General features: G+C 35.4%; 1 protein-coding gene and 1 long non-coding RNA gene across 5 annotated transcripts in view; one reads left to right on the forward strand and one right to left on the reverse strand.

Moving 5' to 3' along the window:
* ARK2N (arkadia (RNF111) N-terminal like PKA signaling regulator 2N) overlaps window positions 1–19,646 on the reverse strand; it is an 86,432-nt gene that overhangs the window by 25,018 nt on the left and 41,768 nt on the right. For 3 of the 4 annotated variants that reach the window (XM_070452629.1, XM_020870964.2, XM_070452630.1), the window contains exon 3: window positions 93–275. The exons of the other annotated variant lie outside the window; for it this stretch is intronic. In XM_070452629.1, coding sequence (XP_070308730.1) covers window positions 93–275 — 183 coding nt within the window. The remainder of the gene's footprint in view (window positions 1–92; window positions 276–19,646) is intronic. 4 annotated transcript variants of the gene reach the window in all.
* On the forward strand, window positions 12,283–14,405 carry LOC110123213 (uncharacterized). The gene is made up of 2 exons (XR_002309459.2): window positions 12,283–12,424; window positions 14,236–14,405. It is a non-coding gene; the product is annotated as an uncharacterized lncRNA (long non-coding RNA).

The following is a 19,646-nucleotide window of genomic DNA, read 5'->3' on the forward strand; positions in this document are numbered from 1 at the left end:
GCTGGCCTGCTTTCCTAAGCAAGGAAAAGAGCTGCCAGGACACATGCATACTATACCATCAGAGAAGGAGGGGTAGGGGTAGGGACACCAACCTGCCTCTGCATTCAGCTCCTCTAGAAGCCCGCTGGTCCTCCAGGTAGCTCCTGTGTCCTGGCCTCCTACAGAATTACTGTGCTCTTGAACTACTGCAGCCGCCAATAAATTGTCCACATTTACCACTTCTGGCTCAGAGCCGGTGTCAGACATATCATAATGAGCTACAACTGGAGGTCCATCTAGGGAGGAAAGAAAATGTATACTTGTATCTAACTTGTGGGGTGAAAAATACTTCTATAACTAAAAGCCCTCTAAATGCCTGTTGCCTTTATCTTATATATTCTACCTAGTCAGAAAAGCTGCACTTTATACAATTTAATTATTTTGTACAAGAAATGAAAGTTAAAGAAATACTCCAGCTTACAAAGATGAGGGACACATTTGAGGAGGAAAAAGGGTGTTATGAAGAACAAAGACAAGACTACACTGAACAAAAGTTACATTCAATTCCTGTCATTCTGCTAAAGGGCAAAAGATTAAGAAAAAGGGGACGACTACAAAGAAGGGAAAGCTGATTTTTTAAAGGAAACACTGATGCAAACTATTAAAACTGAATTTACATTTTTTAAGAGGATCAACCTAGTTTCTTCCTCTTAGTAGCTAATACTAAAAGTCCCTAGGAGAATCAGAGAAGAAAGTCAAATATATATTTTCCAACTTCAAGAGCTCTACTCGACCGACATCTATTTCCAGTAAAGCCCTTTTTATAATATTAGGGATGTTATGTATTTTACAACATTCTACAAAAGATGAGTGTGTATTCAAGTCAGGTCTGACTCTTTGCCAAGTTCCTCTGTCCATAGGATTTTACAGGCACGAATACTGGGGTGGACTGCCATTTCCTACTCCAGGGGATCTTCCAGACCCAGGGATGGAACCTGAATCTCCTGTACTGCAGGTGGATTCTTGACCACTGAGCCACCTGGGGAAGCCCCCAACAAAAAGATAATACTCATAAAATCCATCTTCAGGACTTGGCTTTGGATGTCTTGTGAGAGATATTTCTATTGTCTTTTCCCTGAGAAAAACAACCAGCGGACACTCCAAGGAAATGATACACAACCTTATGGGTTATTTGAGAGGACGATATTAAAACTCTAGGAAAAATAAGAGCCCTTCTACCTCCAAATCACCCTAACTTGCTGAAAAGGGCAGCTGAGCTCTGAAGTAATTACAGTGCAGTGATTCATGCTAAAATATTCAATATTCATGCTTATAAAATAGATACATGCTTTAAAATGCTAGTGCTACCCTTTTCTAATATAAAAGTAAAAAGCAAAAATCGTTTTCAATCAACTATGAAGCATATCCCTTACCACTAACTGCCATTTTTGAATAAAATGCTTTTTCTCCCCCAACAGTTATTTATTAAGTGCAAGCAAATCACTTAATTCCAGGGAAAAAATTTTTAATATCTAATAAATTAATATTAAACACACCTTAGTTTATGAAACTCTTGCCTATGAAGGAATACATATGCCAATGAATCATTAAAATAGAACACAATGAAGGATTACTGTTTTAATACAAACATCCATTGTGTAAACTGTGACTAAACAAAACATGAAACACATTTGGGGTACTTATCTCTTCAGACTAAGTTCCCAAACCATAGGCTTATGCGGCAACGTTTTTAAAATAAAAAATGACCAAACATAAAAGTAAATGAGTTGTTAGGTGCCACTGTATAAGGAACAGACATGTCACAATATGAAATTCTGACGATCATGACAATTTCCGCTGACTACTTAAAAATAATTTCCAATTTCCCCAAAAAGGTACATCAAGTTCATAAAATTCAACAGTGTGGCCTCAGTATCATTTAGCAATGGATTTTAGACCAAACAGCAAAATACTGGTTCATGTTTGCAGTTTTTCTTTTCAAAAAAGAAAAGAAAGCTATATCATTTATGGAGTTCTCGTCAGAGTTCAAAATGATTATTATGGAATCAAGATAATGTGTGATGTCCAAATATTTGGTTACAGAAGATATGAAGGTCAAGTACAATATTGACTATTTGACCAAATATTCTATTTTTCAAATGGCTTTATTAAGTGTTTTGCATTTGGAAAAAAAAATAAAAGTGATTTATTTAAAAATCTGTATCACAAATACCATTCACAACTTCTTGCCCTCACATTCCCCCCGCCCCCACAACCACCAAATTGAGGCAACAGGTCAACAGTCAAGTCAAAATTGTACCACTCCTACATGTAAAATCATGCAAAAAGTATAAGTGTAGATGTACATGCATAGTAACATCACCTACCCATGGAAATAACTTGTCTGAAAGTCTTCATCAGTAGGATATACAAGCATAAACTTGTTATCTGGCTTCATTCTTGTATCTTCCATATTTCCAAACAGCACACCTTATAGCTTAGCTTAAATTTAGTATTCATCATAAACAAAGACAGTAATATTTTCACATTTTAATTATACTTAAAATTAAAATAAATTATCACTGTCATTTTTCATATCTAGCATATTCAAACAATGACAAGTCAGTACTATATGAACTTTAATAAAGTCAAGGAAAGGCTGTCTTTCCAAGTTTGCCTTCCAACAAGAAATCACAATTAAGCATCCTGTATCCCAAGGTCATCTCACACTGTCAGCAAACCAAAATTAAGTAAGATATGTTTAAAGAACTAAGCATCAAGGCTTGGATTTTGAACCATGAAGTATGAATATTAGCTAACTGATGGGGACAATATATGGTATTCTTTTAAAGTGTGATTCCTGCTACACAGCAAAATTAAGAGACAGGTAAGATCCTTTTAAAATAAGTATCTCTTGAAAGAAAAAAATTAAACCACTAAGAGGAGCTAGAAAAACCAGGAACATTAATAACAGAAGCAGCTATCTATGCTTCCAATTTGATTCTATTGACTTATTACAGGAGGGAATAAGCATAAAGCTATTTTTCTTCCTCTGACTTGATTGTTCCTCTAGGATGCTAAAACAATTGTGCCACTACTAAGATAATTTTGACTTTTAAAAACATCAAAATCGCAATTTCAAGTAAAATTACACATGGAAACATTTCCAATTTAAAGTGCAGTCACTAAGCATTCCATGTTTGCAACATAAAAGGTTATTCACACTGCACATTCTCCCATTTGGTATCTGTCAACCGTACACCATCAATTCATAATGATGAACTCTGTTTTTCTATAGTCATTAAAAGCATCTCTCTATAAAGGTAAATTTAACTCAATTATTTAATAACTATTTGGTCTGTGGTTAATCCAAGTGCTGTATCTGATTTAAGTATCTCGAAATTTTTGCTGATCACAAGAAAAATAAAATGTTCAGCAATCCACTGCTTCATTTAAGAACATCAAATTGGTCTATCTTGTGCTAGACAGGTTTGTATACTCTCTCTGACCTCCTAGTTTATAAATAGGTCATAACTTTTCGAATACCAAAATACAGATATGGGACTTCCCAAAAGGTCCAGTGGTTAAGACTCTGCGCTTCCACTGCACGGGGTGCAGGTTTGATCCTGGTCAGGGAACTAAGATCCAGCTTGCCACACAGTTCGGTCAAAAAAGAAAAACGAAACAAAACACACAGATCTATCTATTCATTACACATTCCTACTACAGTGAAGTTTAACCCTGTGTGACTTTAAACCTTCTGTATTATCATCAACAGTGTTTAATTTTATGAATTAGTCATCTTTTTAGTCAAATGTGTTTTCTTCTAAATCTCATGGAAACAATTTGAATCACAAAAACAAAGCAAAACAAAGCCTAACTATTACCTAACATCTATTACCTATTACATTACATCTATTACCTATTACATTACAATCTATCTATTACATCTGCCTCTGACAAATCCCTCTTTCCAAAGCTGACAATCAAAAGTACAGAATTTTAAAACTATGTAATACATAAGTTACCAGTTCCATTTTACAGATGAGAAATTTTGAGTCCTAGGTAGGTGAAACCAGCATAGTTTACAGTTGTTCTCAATGGTAAGGGAATGGGACATACACAGGATAAGACTGGGAGCAGTATGTGAAGTGCATAGATTTTGGGCAGTAAATACATAGGTTAAAATCCTGCCTACTTCTTCTTAACCTATGACTCAGCTTGTTTACAGGGTTATGATGAAGGTTAAAATATAACACAGGACACAATAGTTCAAATACTGGTCCACCTGTCCACCTTTCCATTATAATTAGCACTTAACCTTACTTCTTTGTTTGCTTATGTTTGTGTAAACTCTGCTGTACACAGCCTGCACGCTCTTAGCTTTGAGAAAACATCACTGCCTGAGTTGGTGCCTTCTACTGGTCATGGATTAACCCAACTTGTTAAGCAAATGCTTTGCTGGGATTAATAAGGTCATCACATATGTGGCTTTTGTATTTTTATTTTTGTTTGAAGTGAAATGTTAGCTTAGATGTATTCATGTCACTTTGGATTATCCCATATTTGGCATCATTCTTGCCTGCAGAGCCCTTCCACTAACACAAGTGTTGTTAGTCTCCCAGTATGAAATCCAAGCAGATCTGGGAATCAGAAATTCCTCTTATATCCCAGAGACATCTGGAAACGTCACTCCTCCTTCTCTATTGCTAAATCTTCAGCCCAAGGAAAGGTGGATCAATAGAGAAACAGCGTTCATTCATTCAATTCCCATTTCAACGACTAATGTACAATAAAGACCAGAATAAATTCCTTCTCTATGCTTTACTATAGCCAATTTCCCAAAACCCCTCATAGAAGAGGAAAGAAAAAAACTTTCTTGCTGCTGTCAAAGGACCCCACAGAAGTTCTGCTCCCTAGGCATTAAAGGTCCTAAGCTCAGTGCCATTATCTACAACATCTAGAGAAAGTGGTAGGGGGTGGAAGTCACCACGTCCCACTCCAATAGTGAGGCTCAAAAAAGGTTACACCTAAAAGAAGAGTTCTCAGAAATTACCTAGCCAAGCACTTTAGGAAGGAGGAGCATGTGTATGATGGCCAAGTTAGGAAAAGAAGTGTAGGGAAAATGAGGTGTGAGCCTTAGGGGCTGAAAGAAAAGAGCAAACCTCAAGAGCTGGAAGGGAATTTGCAGTTGGCAGAACCTACCTAATAAAAACTAGCTTTTTAATTACACATCTAAATATTTACCAAGATGGAAAATGATTATTTGGAATAAGAAAAAATAAAATACTTAAGAAAATACATATGCTGTATTTTATTACTACAAATCTACATATATATGTAATATATATACACACATACACAAAGAACCATTTGAATAAAAGCAGTAATTTTCAAAGCATCTCTTGGAAAAGATAACTTTATCAACCAGAAAAGAAAAAAAGTGCCATTTCTTAATTCATATCAATGTATAACAAAAACTACTGTAATGATGTAAAGTAATTAGCCTCCAACTAATAAAAATTAAAAAAAAAAAAAAAGAAAAAAAGTGCCATTTCTAAAAAAACAACTTTAAAAACCAAAAACTGTGTATCTTTTCTTTATAGTATTATAAAGCTATTTTAGTAAAAAGAAAAATAAGATAGTGCTAAATGAAAATAAAATGCAGCAATATGCACTGAAATTCTATGTCAGAAGTTTAAAAATCATTTTTAAATAAAAATGAATTGATGCCTGTTTTGTGCTTTTCCCATTATATTCAACTCAATTATTAAAAACTTAGATGTTCAGTTTACAAGGGAGAAATAAAGTTTTAAGAATTACATCTGTTCTTACATCATACTGACAAATGATAAGTCATTTTGCCCAGAAAAGTTACCTATAATACTGATGAACAGTTAACGTTTAAAGTATCGAATAGGTAAAAGGAAATATTCAAGATTAAATACAGAAAACAGGACACTTGCAGAGGTCACCATCTTTCAATTTATCTTTGTATTCCAAGGACAAATCCACAACTTCTGCTTTGAGGATTCAGATCAGTGGAGAACAAAACTAAAACATCTACCCTACATACAAGAAGGAAGAACATGAAAATTTGATATGACTTTAGCCACATCCTCACATCTATGTACCCTGCTAAAGACACATCCATTCAGCTTTTTGATTACTTCTCAAGGTAGACTACATTTTGCTATTTTCTAAACAGTCCTCAATTTTTAACAAGGATAACTCAGAGGACACATAAAGGAGAAGAATCTCTACCTTTCAAGTTAGCAGTGACATTTTGTTATTTCCTTTTTCAATATACCAACTGCAAAAAGACTGAAAATTATCTGAAAAACACCATGTAAAATCTATTATTAGTGATATTACCTACAAACTAATGCCATTCATTTCATTATGGAAAAGTAGGAACACCTAACGTGAATTAACTGGCAGGGAATCACTATAACTAATGTAAAAGGATCCTAAATAGAGTAACAAGAAACATTTCTTTTTAAAAATTTTTATTTATCTAGGTCAACTGATACACTTCAAATGCAGAATTAGGTAAAAGATAAAAAGAAAATGCAGTAAAAATAAAAATCACAGCAATTTGTTAACATTCTTCCCAAATCTTAAAGTTATAAAACTTCATTGTCAAAGAATACACTTCCTCATGGATTATTATTCTGTCATTTCTTAACATGTCTTCTATTGTACGTTGTAATAATTTAAGATAATATGAAAAGATCTACTCATTACTTCGGTTTCAATCCCCACTAACTTTTCCTAAACTTCAGAGAAACTAAAAACAGAATCAGGAAAAAAATGAAAAGTATAGAACTTGGAAGTTATTCACATTGATAACTATTAATGTACTCACACAACTGTTCTAGACAAATTAAAAACAACAAGTTTCTTATCTGTACAATGATTGAGGGCATATACGCCATTTTTTAATATTCTGAGAATTATTCTTTGAGAACAATTTTTATAGAAGAAATTTAATAAAAAATTAATAAAATTTCAGTTTAATAAATCTGCTCAAATTGTTTTGATACTGTGTTTTCTCACATGTGAAACCCCACAAAATCTTTTCCATTGTGCCCTTACTATACTATTTAAATAATTTGAACAGAAGACAGTAAATCAACACAAGCTAAGCAAAATATAACAGGTAATTATTTTTAAAAGTCACCTTCTGTAAAATAACCTGCCCATGCACATAAACTTGCACATAAACCTTAACCAATAAATTTCATTAAATTGTGCTATACCTTGACCTTCAGATCACAGTATCTGCTGTTAAATATACATAACTAAGAAATGACAAAAGCAATGAAGCAAAATAAACTAATTCATGTATATTCTTTTACTCAGTCTGCTAATGAAACAAACAAGCAGTCCAAATCTTTCTTTACCTGATAATCTAAGAAATAAATTTTTCCCTCTAACTTAATAACTCTAACTCATATGTGGCAATTTTTTTTTTACACACATTTAGGAAGCAATGAATGGAGATATTAGTGACCTGAATCCATTAAAATCCCTGTAGACTACACAAGCACATGCACAAACATACTCGAGACTAGGCTTGTTCCTCTGACTTAGTAACAAAGAACAGGCTTTTCTCTTGGAGTCCAAAAATGACAGATCTTTTAAGTAAAAAAAAAAAAAAAAACTTCATGCAAAATATTAAGTTTTAAGATTTTAATTTTATTGTTTTAAATTTTTATTTGAGCTCTTATTACACTCAAGTTTTAATAATGCAAACAAATTACATGTTAATGTAACTGAAAGATTTTATGCAATGAGAGGCTCAAATAACCTGATAATTCTAATCTTAGTTTGCTGGTTAAATTTTCTTAAAAATGATTAGGAATCTAATGTCCTACAACACTGAACTAGGAGACTCTAAGCAGAAAACAGTCTGTAGATAGATGATCAGAAAACATATTCACCATAGTGCCCCCCTAGCTTAAATATCAGCAACTAAATTGCATATGTAGACATTAGAGAGCTGATATAATCCAAATATGGGATTATAGTCTTCATCTTAATCTTTCCTCTATATCTTTCAGAATTGATCCTTTTCTTGAAAACTGGACTGATTAAAATGAGCAAAGATATTTTAAATAAATAATCTGTTTGTCTTTTTTTTCCTTTTCTTGCAGTCATTCCCTACAAAGCACTGCAATCTGCCAGTCCTCAGTGACTCTCCGAAGGTCATCTCCCTGCTGATCCCAGAGAAGCAGAGGGGCCACTGCCTGGCTTGCCCTGGGGCCTGTAGACACTGGTGGTAGCCCTATTTGGGAACACATTCTCCTGGGATATACTCTTTTCTTTTATTAACCTTTTATTTGGTATTAGGGTGTAACTGATTAACTGGGTGGCCAATTAACAATGCTGTGACAGTTACAGGTAGACAGCAAAGGGACTCAGCCATGTATCTACAAGTATCCATTCTCCCCCAAACCCACCCACCCAGGCTGCCACATAACACTGAGCAGAGTGGGATTACATTCTTAAATAAAAAGCATTTCAACCATGTCTAGATCAACGCTAGACACGATTTAGATCAGCTGAAAGACGTTTCTGGCCAGCATTAGCCCTTTATACACCACAGAAAAGCCTAAACAGGATATATTCCCTATACTTAAAATTCTAGGAAAATTAAGCCAATTTAAGGTAAGTTAAGGGAAGACCAGGGTTCCCTGATAGCTCAGCTGGTAAGGAATCTGCCTACAATCCAGGAGACTCCAATTCGATTCCTGGGAATCGAATTCCAGGGGAAGTTCCCCTGGAGAAGGGATAGGCTACCCATTTCAGTATTCATGGGCTTCCTTGGTGGCCCAGACAGCAAAGAATCTGCCTGCAATTCGGGAGACCTGGGTTCAAACCCTGGGTTGGGAAGATTCCCTGGAGGAGGGCATGGCAACCCACTGCAATATTCTTGCCTGGAGAATCCCATGGACAGAGAAGTCTGGTGGGTCCATGAGGTTGCAAAGAGTTGGACATGACTGAGCAACTAAGCAAAGCACAAGGGATGACCACCAGGCACTTCTAAAATAATACCTATATAAAAATGCCACCACACAATCCAAAAATAATTTCCACTTCTTAGTATGTATTTAGACTATAATCTTAGGAATACAGACTCCGCCTCAGTGAAGACAAATTCAATAATCCAAAACTGCAGTCAAGTTTTTAAAAAACTATTATAACTACTTCAAATACTTAATACTCCTTTGTCTGCAATACAATACAAAAACAAATTCTTCTGAAAGAAGAATTTTTAACCTGTGCAATCTGGAAAAAGCATAATTACTTTAAAGCATATTTCATTAAAAAAAAAAATACTGCTCTTCAAAACAACACTCCTTAAGACAGCAGCACATTTTTAAGACACCATGACAAACTGAAAATCAGGGGAAAAACTGTGTATGTTTCTGGCACAAAATGACTCTTTTTTTTTTTTCCAAAATGACTCTTAAGATTAAATTTTTCAAACTACAAAATATAAAATTTTGTTTTAGAATAAATTTTAATATTTTAGCATATATTCTATGAATTAAATCAGTACATTCTGGTATTCCTCTTCTTTCTATCAAAACCTCTCTTTCCATATCTTTATACAAATTCATATAGAAAAGACTTCCTCAATTTATTATGTTCGACACCTCAAATATTTACAATATTTTTACCTTGAATATCAACTATTAAAACTTAAGCTTGATAATTCCACTCAACTGACATTTTTCTCTTTTAGGCAAAAATACCTGTAGATTTCCTACTCCATTATCTAATAACAAGAATCAGAACACATCCAGTCAATACTAAGAATATGTCTACGTTATTTTTTATGTTATTCTTAAAGGATTCATTCATGTTTTCTATTTTAAAAATAAAAAGCATTTCACTACATGCTTAATATATGAAACATTAAATCATGAAACAAAAAAGAAATCTGTTAAGTTTTTGAAGCAGTTATGCATGCATAGAAAAGCAGTCATGTTAACATGCTGAAATTGACATTTTCTTATATCTAAAAATCCATGTCTAGTAAAATCTGTAATCCCAGGGAGAAGCTAAACATAGAACAAACTTCCCTGAAAACATCTTAATTTCAAATAAATATTATAGATTAGTTAAAAACTTCTCACCCAAAACCAATATGCTCTTCTTATTGGCATAAAACAGGAAAGTTAAAAAAATATTAGCTGAAGTAGTTTACAAGTGTTGTGCCATCATGTCAGAGAAAAACCCGTCAATTATAACTTTCGCAAAGTTAATTCCCAATTCTCATATATTAAGCTCTAAAAAGAAAAAAATTTTTAAGTCATTTTTCTCTTCAAAAAAGCAAAATAAATTGATTCAATCTATTACAGTTAATTTACAAGGTGTAGATATCTGAATATAGAACTAAATAGAAAAAGTGATGACAATTTTTCTGAGTAGTTACTGGTAAATTACTAAAATAAAACAAAGGTCTTTATTGTTTATACAGCAGACCCTAAAGCTGGGCTCTCACCCGCTGCACTGTTGAAGAGAATCCACACAAAGCTTAAAAACAAGTCTGTGGTCCCACATCCATGAATACTATTAAGCCCAGATTGTGCAGAACCACAGCTCATATTTAGTGCAAAAAATCTGCATATAAGACCTGTGCACCTGGAGAAGGAAATGGCAACCCACTCCAGTATTCTTGCCTGGAGAATCCCATGGACAGAGGAGCCTGGTGGGCTATAGTCCACAGGGTCACAAAGAGTCGGACATGACTGAGCGACTTCACTTTACTTCTCTAAATCCAATGACTGGTACAGGGTGGGGAAGGCCTTGGGGTGATGGAGACAGAGGTTGGGCACCACACCCTGTGGAGGCTCCAGGGGAGTATTTAAAAAAAAAAAAAAAAAAAGACCTGTGCAGTTCAAACTCTTGTCGTTCTAATGTGCAACTATATATGAAACTCCAATTATATCACCTATCTTTCCTCTTGCAAACACACAATCAGATCTTTTTCAAAGCTGCAATTATATTAAATATTAAAATAACCTTACTCATATTGAGAAGTTAACATTTGAAGGGAAAAACTACCATATTTTTATTATAAGTAAACCCAGTAGGAAGCACAATTTAAAAAAAAAAAAGCACAGGTAATGTTAGAAAGTTATGTACACCTACTGAAAATTTTCTTCCTAATTTAGCTTTTTCTCACAATATTCCTACCAACCCAGAAAAGACAAAATACCATTATTTCTCAGTCCTAGGCCACACACTGAAAATCTATCATGTTGCAAAGCTAACAATGCTGTGCTATTTTCTTCCCTTTTACACACGCCATGGACTCTTTAACATACCATTTATTTTCAGTCCAGGGACTGAAAACAAAATTAAATTGGTAGTACATTAGCCAATACATTTAGTCACTAGGAATTTAAAAGCCCATTCAATACACACCCTTAATAGAGTGACCATTTCATCTGTATCCTCTAGAGGTTACCCTTACATCAGAGTACCAATTTCACTGGATTCTGCCAGGTTACTGGCCTAGAGAGTTAAAGTTTAAAATAAAAACCCATCTATTTAACAATGGAAAAATACTGCTTTTCTCACACATAAATTCAAACTCCTGTCTAATCTGCATTCCCTACAGTATCTCACATAACAGGTAGAGTATTAATTTGCTCAAAAAGTAATTCATTCTTCCTGTACACAAAGGCTATTTCATACAAGCCATTAAAGACTAGCAACAAAATCAGTTCATTAAATGACATATGAAAGAATGACATAAAAATGCTCACGCAATATTCACTCATGACCACCAGAATGAAATTACACCATTCGTCTTACAGGAATCATAAGCAAGTCAACACTATTGTAGAGATTAATGCTAAGAGACTCTGAGTAACCACTTACCTATCTGGATTCACTAAAACTCCCTATTTTATATCTTACTGATATTTATGTTTTTGGCATGAAAAAAGCATAAAGATAAGGATCACTCCTATCATCACATAAATACCGTTCTATGTTCCAAGCACATGTAAGAAAACTCTAACTAGAATTCATGAAACTTTGTTTTGAGTAACTAAATTTTTAAAAATCAACTTGTTTACTATTATAATTTTTAAAACATTACCAAAAGAAACTTAAAATGGGCAAAAACATATTCTTTCCTACACAATTCAGAAAAGATAGTTAACACAATTAATTTTGTGATGTATTCAAAGGTTGTTCTTTAATATTCCCATTTTCAACAAAGTTAACTGGAAAACTGGAATGTCTGAGAATTCGAATGTGCTGTCAACATTCTGACAAGTCACAAAGGGCTGTTGCAGCAGTTCTTAGGAATCAAGCAACTGCAACCTGACTGGGTGGCAGGGGAAATGCCTTGGCCAACTAGTTGCATTTTAAGTTCCCTGGGTTCCAGTAGCTGCTTGTTCTCTTCACCAGTGTCAAGGTGAGTTAGTTTTTTCATCCACATTTGGAACTTCTCTGTCTGCCTCTGCATCTTGGAATAAAAGCTTATGGCCTCTTCTAGGACACTGCCTATAACGTTTCTAACACACACAGCACCCCTGCCAAGTGATCCTAAAACTTCGCTGGGCGCTCCTTCAGATCCACCAGTATGACTGAAGCCAGCTTTAAAGGCAGTGAGGCCATCTGATAAAACGTCATTAAATCAGAAAATTGTACTTTTATTAAGACATGTTTATTCAGGAAAATGACTTAAGCATTACCAAGAACAGGCAAATAGATTCAGCAATGATAAGGAGCACTTAAATTAATTAATCAAACAAAAGTAATTCTGAGAAAAATAACATGACACTACCCTTTTTCATCGGAGAAGGCAATGGCACCCCACTCCAGTACTCTTGCCTGGAAAATCCCATGGACGGAGGAGCATGGTAGGCTGCAGTCCATGGGGTTGCAAGGAGTCGGACATGACTGAGCGACTTCACTTTCACTTTTACGCACTGGAGAAGGAAATGGCAATCCACTCCAGTGTTCTTGCCTGGAAAATCCCAGGGATGGGGTTGCAGAGTCGGACATGACTGAAGTGACAGCAGCAGCAGTAGTACCCTTTTTCACAGCTTCACCGAATCTGCCTAGGACTTTGTATTTTGTACTATACAACTAACTACTCAAGTTTGAGAAGTATCAGTAGCTTTCAAACTTGCTAAACATAAAGACCTGGAATGGTATAACAAATACCAAAACACAGGCGGCTCCCAGGCATTAGGTTTGTTTTAAGCTCCGTGGGTGATTCTAGTGTACCACCCTGACTGAAAATCACTGTATCCCTGAATATTTTCACACAATGACTTTAAAATTCTAAAAGCTGTTTTAACAGCTGACCCATAATAAGTCAGTATAAATAATTCTCAGTTAACTGATTTTCATCAAATACTCTTTAAGTTAAAAAAACTGTTTTCCTTATGGAAAAGCCACATAAAGGATATGCAAAATCCATGTATACTGCTGTGTAGTATTTTTTATAAACCCCGGTTTGTGCAAGGTACTAAAACATGTATCTCAAAAAAAAAAAAGCTTTGTGGTTAAGCTTTGGATGCACAAACCATATCCTCTTCTGGAGAGCACAGTAATGGCTCTGAGTTGTCCTGCAGTAGACAAATCTGTTTCCACATGATCCAGCATTTTCCAAATGTGTGAACAGTGTACACCTATTAATATCAAGTAGAACAGTGGCTTCAGAGGATTCCAGTTTTAGGATATGCTCTTCTATGTACAGTGTTTTATCCTTGAACTAGGTCAATTAGTTTTGGTTTGGGTCCCAAATACTTTGGGTTTCTAATAAAACTAATTATACTGATCTCTTCTTTTCTTCAGGTAACTATTAAAAATGTTACCTCCTCAGATCACTCTTGCCTATGCTACCTAAAATAGCTATTCTACTCCATCTCTAGTTCATTTTTATCTGAACTCTTATATCTTGCTTTATTATTATTCATAATGTATAGTCCTACTTGAGAGCATATGATGAATTCATTTATCTGTCTCCTCAAAAAAAAAGTGTGTTTCATGAGGGCAGACATGTTTCATTCACTGTTGCAATCCCAATGCTGCATAGCAGGTGTCCAAAATTTGGTGAATGAATGAATGATGGCATGAATCAATCTTGGCCTTATACCATCTACCTATACCAAGTCTTTATAAAAAACTGCCCCCATGAACTGCTCTATTGCATTTATCCCAAAGTATTTCTGAAAACATAGTTCACTTTATCTCATAATGGCTTTGTATGAATAGGCAAAAGAAGCTTCCCAGGTCTCAATCTCAAGAAGTGCAGTGTTTCTCCTACATAAAGAGAACAGCTTACATCATGCCACCTCACCTCTTTTCAATGCCTAAAAGGCTACGGGACAAATTTTGAGCCTAATTCTACCCAGCAAATAAAAACTTCATGAAGTTTATTGTTACCAACTTTCCCTCTAACTTCATTTTATTCCTCCACCCCTGATTACTCCATTCCTTCCCCTCTCTACACATTAAAAAAAAAACAAAACAAAACAAAAAAACATTATTTATAAAAGTAAACTTCTTCAAGAAGGACATACCTTTCCCCAAAGTATAACATATTTAGCTTATGGAGACACTAAAAGGAGTTCAAAGTATATTAAACTTTCTTTAAACAGTTTATCCCCATTATAAGTGCTGGGTAAACTTGAGTGTATAGGACAGGAGTTTATACGACTACTTAGATATTTCAGATTCTGGTGCTGCTTATTTTTCAGTATTTAAAAGCTGAATTCAACAAAGTGGTGTGAGAACACTTGTGCTAAAGACAGTGAGATAAGTGCAGCCTTATAAAGATGACTACCAGCAAAAAACACTAAAAGCAGACATTTTAAAGTCTAAAAAGAAGACGCAATTACACGTGTCAAAACAAACAGGATGTACAACACCAAGTATGAACCCTAATGTATAAACTATGGACTCTGAGTGATGACGTGTCAATCTAGGTACAAACGTTCTGTTCTGTGCAGGTGTTGGTAGTGGAGGGGGCTGTACACATGTGAGAAGAGGAATAAATGGGAAATCTCTGTGCCTTCCGTTTTCTTTTGCTGTGAACCTACAATTGCTCTGAAAAATACATCTAAAAAAAGAAAACCAACCAGGGACCATATTCTCCATCTTAAACACGCATATGTCCCTTTAACACTAAAATATATCCTACCTTGAGAAAGACATATCAAAGGCAAAGTTTATGCTTTTGCAAACATGCAGGTTTTAAGGGCACTCACTTAAGGAAATAAATTAGGAGGAAGAGGCCAAAAATAATACCTTGGTGCTTTAACACTAGAGATTGTCAAAGAATACCCACCAGTAACATTTCAAAGCTTCTAAATTTAAGGTAACATTATCTGGACACTGCAGTATTGAGGAAATCACATTTAAACAATGCATGCTTTTAATATAATCACTTAAATGGAGAAAAATTCATAATTGCTTATGTTAATTAATAAAGACTGTATTGTGGTTTTTATAATTAACAACATTTTAAAAAACGAGACTCTACTGTTCAGAACTTAACTGAAGCAGACTACAATGACTTTCAGCTATGGGAGACTTCACACATCACTGCTTAACTGAGTAGTTCTCAGCCTGGTTGCCCAATGTCATCACCAGGGAGCTTAAAAATGCTGGTACCTTTATGCTAAGTGAAATAAGTCAGAGAAAGACAAATATTGTATGATCTCACTTGCATGTGGAATCTTAAGAAAACCAAACTATAAAAGCACAGAGTAGTTTGGTAGAGAGTACAGAGTGCAGCAAGAATGAGTGAAGGTGATCAAGGGGACGAACTCCCAGTTGTATAAGAAGAACAAGTTCTGGGGATTTAATACACCACAGTGACTACAGTTAACAATACTGCATCATATATTTGAAAGGAAGACAACTTCCTAATACATAAATCATAAGTATGCAAAGTAAGAGGTGTGTTAGCTAACCCTGTGCTAATAAATTTCACAATATATACATTTATGAGAAGGGGACGACAGAGAATGATATGGTTGGATGGCATCACCGACTCAATGGATGTGAGTCTGAGCAAGCTTGGGGAGTTGGTGATGGACAAGGAAGCCTGGCGTGCTGCAGTCCATGGGGTCACAAAGAGTCAGACACAACTGAGAGACTGAACTGAACTGACATTTATTAAATCAATACCTTTTATACCTTAAATTTACACAATGTTATATGTCAATTATGTTTCCAAAATGCTGAAGCGAAAATGCTGATGCCTGGGTCAGATCCAGAGATTCTGATTTAACAAAACTGGAATGGAGCGCGGGCATCGTTAAGTTTTAAGTGCTTTCCACCCAAGTAATTTTAACATACAGCCAGAATGAAAACTGCCAGATACTACGTTCTTTGTTTGCATTTACTATCACTGCTCTCGGGCAGTTTTCACCTGATTACACAGTCTTGGTATTTTGTTATCAGTGTATTTAATGAGTCTCCTAAACAGCTGCCAAAATACAATCAGATTTTAAATTGTGGACATGCGGCTTTCAGTCATCTCATATTCAATATAGGAAAAAGGTTACAGGATTCCCAACCTGGGTTTGGGGTCTCATCTTCCACTGCGAGTTCCTACAGCTTAAATTAATAATAAAATTTTTCAAGTAATTCAACCCTCAGTAGGTTAAAAACCCTCACAAATCAATTTTAAACAAAAGTGGAGCAAGAGGAAAATGTGCAAAGAACATGAATAGATTGTTTACCAAAAGAATACAGATGGTCAGTATGATTGTTCAGCTTCATTAGTGAGGCAAAGAAATACAAATTAATGCCAAGATACAATTCTTCCATCAAACCAGCAACATTTTCATAAACACTCAAAAGAGAGAATATAGTGCAACCAACACTTAAGCTCATGGCTGAAATAAACTCAATAAAGTCTTAAAGAGTAGTTTGGCAGTATGTGTTGAGAGACTTAAAAGTGTTTATACCCTTCTTCATAATAGCAAAAGCTAAAAACAGCCCAAAGGGTCAACATTAGGGAAGTTATTTTATAGTTAGTTAAATTATTCAAAATCCACACATGGCTTTAGGGGGACTATTGTGTTTTGGTTAAATGCTCAAAATGCAATGTTAGAGGGAAAGAAAAGTATACATAGTATGATCAATTCTGTTATATATTATGGAAGGTAATATTCTGAAATGTTAACAGAACTAGGATTTTAATCTTAGACTTCCCATTTTTCTATTTTAAATTTTTCTATGAAGGATTTACTACTTACTTTCATTTCTAAGAGTTAAATGATGAGGCACAGTAAGCCTCTACGAAGGGAAAACGTAAATCGATAGCTAATCGCGAGGAACCACTGCATAGTAAGTGCGGTGAGCTGTGAGCGCTGAGGCCCTAGCGCAGGAGGCCGAGCTGCCCCAGCCCGACCACCGAGGATTAAGGGCCCGGATGCTCTCCGGTGGCCTCTGCAGCCTGACACTCTCCAAAACAGACCAATCAGGTTTTCTAAATGCAAACCAACTGACCCTTGCCTACCAAGATGGACACTACTTTTCAACCTCAGTCTGAGTGGTCACTTACATGGTGCACTACTAAACGACACAAAAGTAGGTCATTATAGCCAAGGTAAGATGAAGCTACAGGCTTCTGAGGTGGTGCAGTGGTATGAAGTCTGCCTGACAATGTAGGAGACACAGAAGACATGGGTTCCTTCCCCGGGTTGGGAAGATCCCCTGGAGTAGGAAATGCCAACCCACTCCAGTATTGTTGCCTGGAAAACTCCATGGACAGAAGAGTCTGGTGGGCTACAGTCCATGAGGTCGCAAAGAGTCAGACACAAGGGACCAACTGAGCACACATACACAAGATGAAGCTACCGTGAGGTTTATTATATACTATTTATGAAAAACATGTCACTGGAAAAACTCTTCTCTGCAGCCCACCCTCAATGATGCACATAAGCTGCTCTGTTCAGAGAATTTTTGAATTGAAGTCTGATGTCCATTATTCACATTCATTAAAATAAAAAGTCCCTGGGGGAGTTCCATGGCCATCCAGTGGTTAAGACTCCATGCTTTCAATGCCAAGGGCTTTCGTTCAATCTCTGATCAAGGAACTAAGATCCCATAAGCCATGTGGCACAGCCAAAACAAAACAAAAATTCCCTGCAAGAGCAGACTTTATATATCTAGTTTCAAAGTGATTTTACAGAAAAACTGACATCTCTCACAACCCGTGAAGAAATAATGCTCCAATAATAAAACTGCAAAGAATGATTAATAATATAAAAAGATCACCTATAAATGGGATACTCAATAAAAACCTTGAATACTCAAAACCACCACACTATTTTCACATTAATATCCACTACAAAATACTCTATTTTTGCTCATCTCCAAGTCCCCCAAATGAAAGAACTGCCAGAATTATCTTGATATGATACTTCCAGATTCTTAAAAGAGAAATATATCAATAGTTTCAAAAACTTCAAGGAGAGAATGACCTAGTGTGTATACTAAGTTGCCTATCAGCTAAATGCTAAGACTACAAAACCACTCCGTAAACATATGTGGTCCAAATATCAAACTCAATTATTATGCATCACCAGGCACTATGCAAGTCTGCAACATTATTTTTACTCTTTAAAAGAAAATGCATTAATTGCTAAATTGTTTGGCGTAAGTCAACATTTAGCATAATTCCTTCAGTGTTTAAACTGCTGCCAAATAAAAGTTTATAAAGCACTTCTGAACTACTAAAATTATTTGCAACTTAATGAAAGCATAAAGCAAGAGTATCAGTTTTTATTCTCCCTCTTGGTTTCCATTCTGTATAAATTGCTGCATTCAAATTCCAAATCCCAAGAGTTTCGTTGTTAGACATATCCAGTTTAAGTTCACCTGAATGTCCGCAGTGTTGCACTCTACTTTCAAGTCAGTTCACAATTTATCCTATCTTTACATGTAACTTTTCAACAACTGCTTTAGTGTATCCCTCCTACCCCAAAGTTATAATGTGACTCAAGAAAATGAGGTACACATAATTATGACAACAGAAAAGGCCAATGTCAAAATTTTTCAGGGATAACAATGTGGATAGTTGAAATGAACTTCCTAATATTTAAACTTAAGCTGTTCTATCTTTGTTGCTTTGCATAATTCTAGGAAAGACCATTCATAGCTGCTTATACGTACAGCATCTTCAGAAACTGCAGCGTACAGCCCAGATAGTCATATATAGCGGCCCTGCATCTTACCTACTATTTGGTTCTCCATGATTACTCTACATATTTTGAAAACTCTGCGGATTTTCAAAACAGAAACTAAATTATAGATTCAGATAATTTACTTTAGTGTTTTGGTTGGTGTATGATTCAGAATAGACAAGAAATAGATGACTGACCTTTCAGAAGTTTTAGTTACTGGTCAAGGTAGTCATTAGCAGAGGGGTTTGGAAAACATGAACAAAGCACACCTAACCTATGTAAGCCAAACAGGGAGAACGGCCCTGAAGGTATTTCTCACGCCGCCTCTACAATGGGGCCTATCTTCAAAGAGAATTTTTGTTCACCCACCTTCTCCGTTTCCATAAAAAGACAAAGAAGCATTGGGCAGTTACATAAAAATCTGTTTAGTGAGTGGAATTAAGCACTGTATCAAGAGATCCATTATGATCATGAGTAGGAGAT

Source organism: Odocoileus virginianus, chromosome 22 (genome assembly GCF_023699985.2).
Source record: "Odocoileus virginianus isolate 20LAN1187 ecotype Illinois chromosome 22, Ovbor_1.2, whole genome shotgun sequence".
Classification (NCBI taxonomy): domain Eukaryota; kingdom Metazoa; phylum Chordata; class Mammalia; order Artiodactyla; family Cervidae; genus Odocoileus; species Odocoileus virginianus.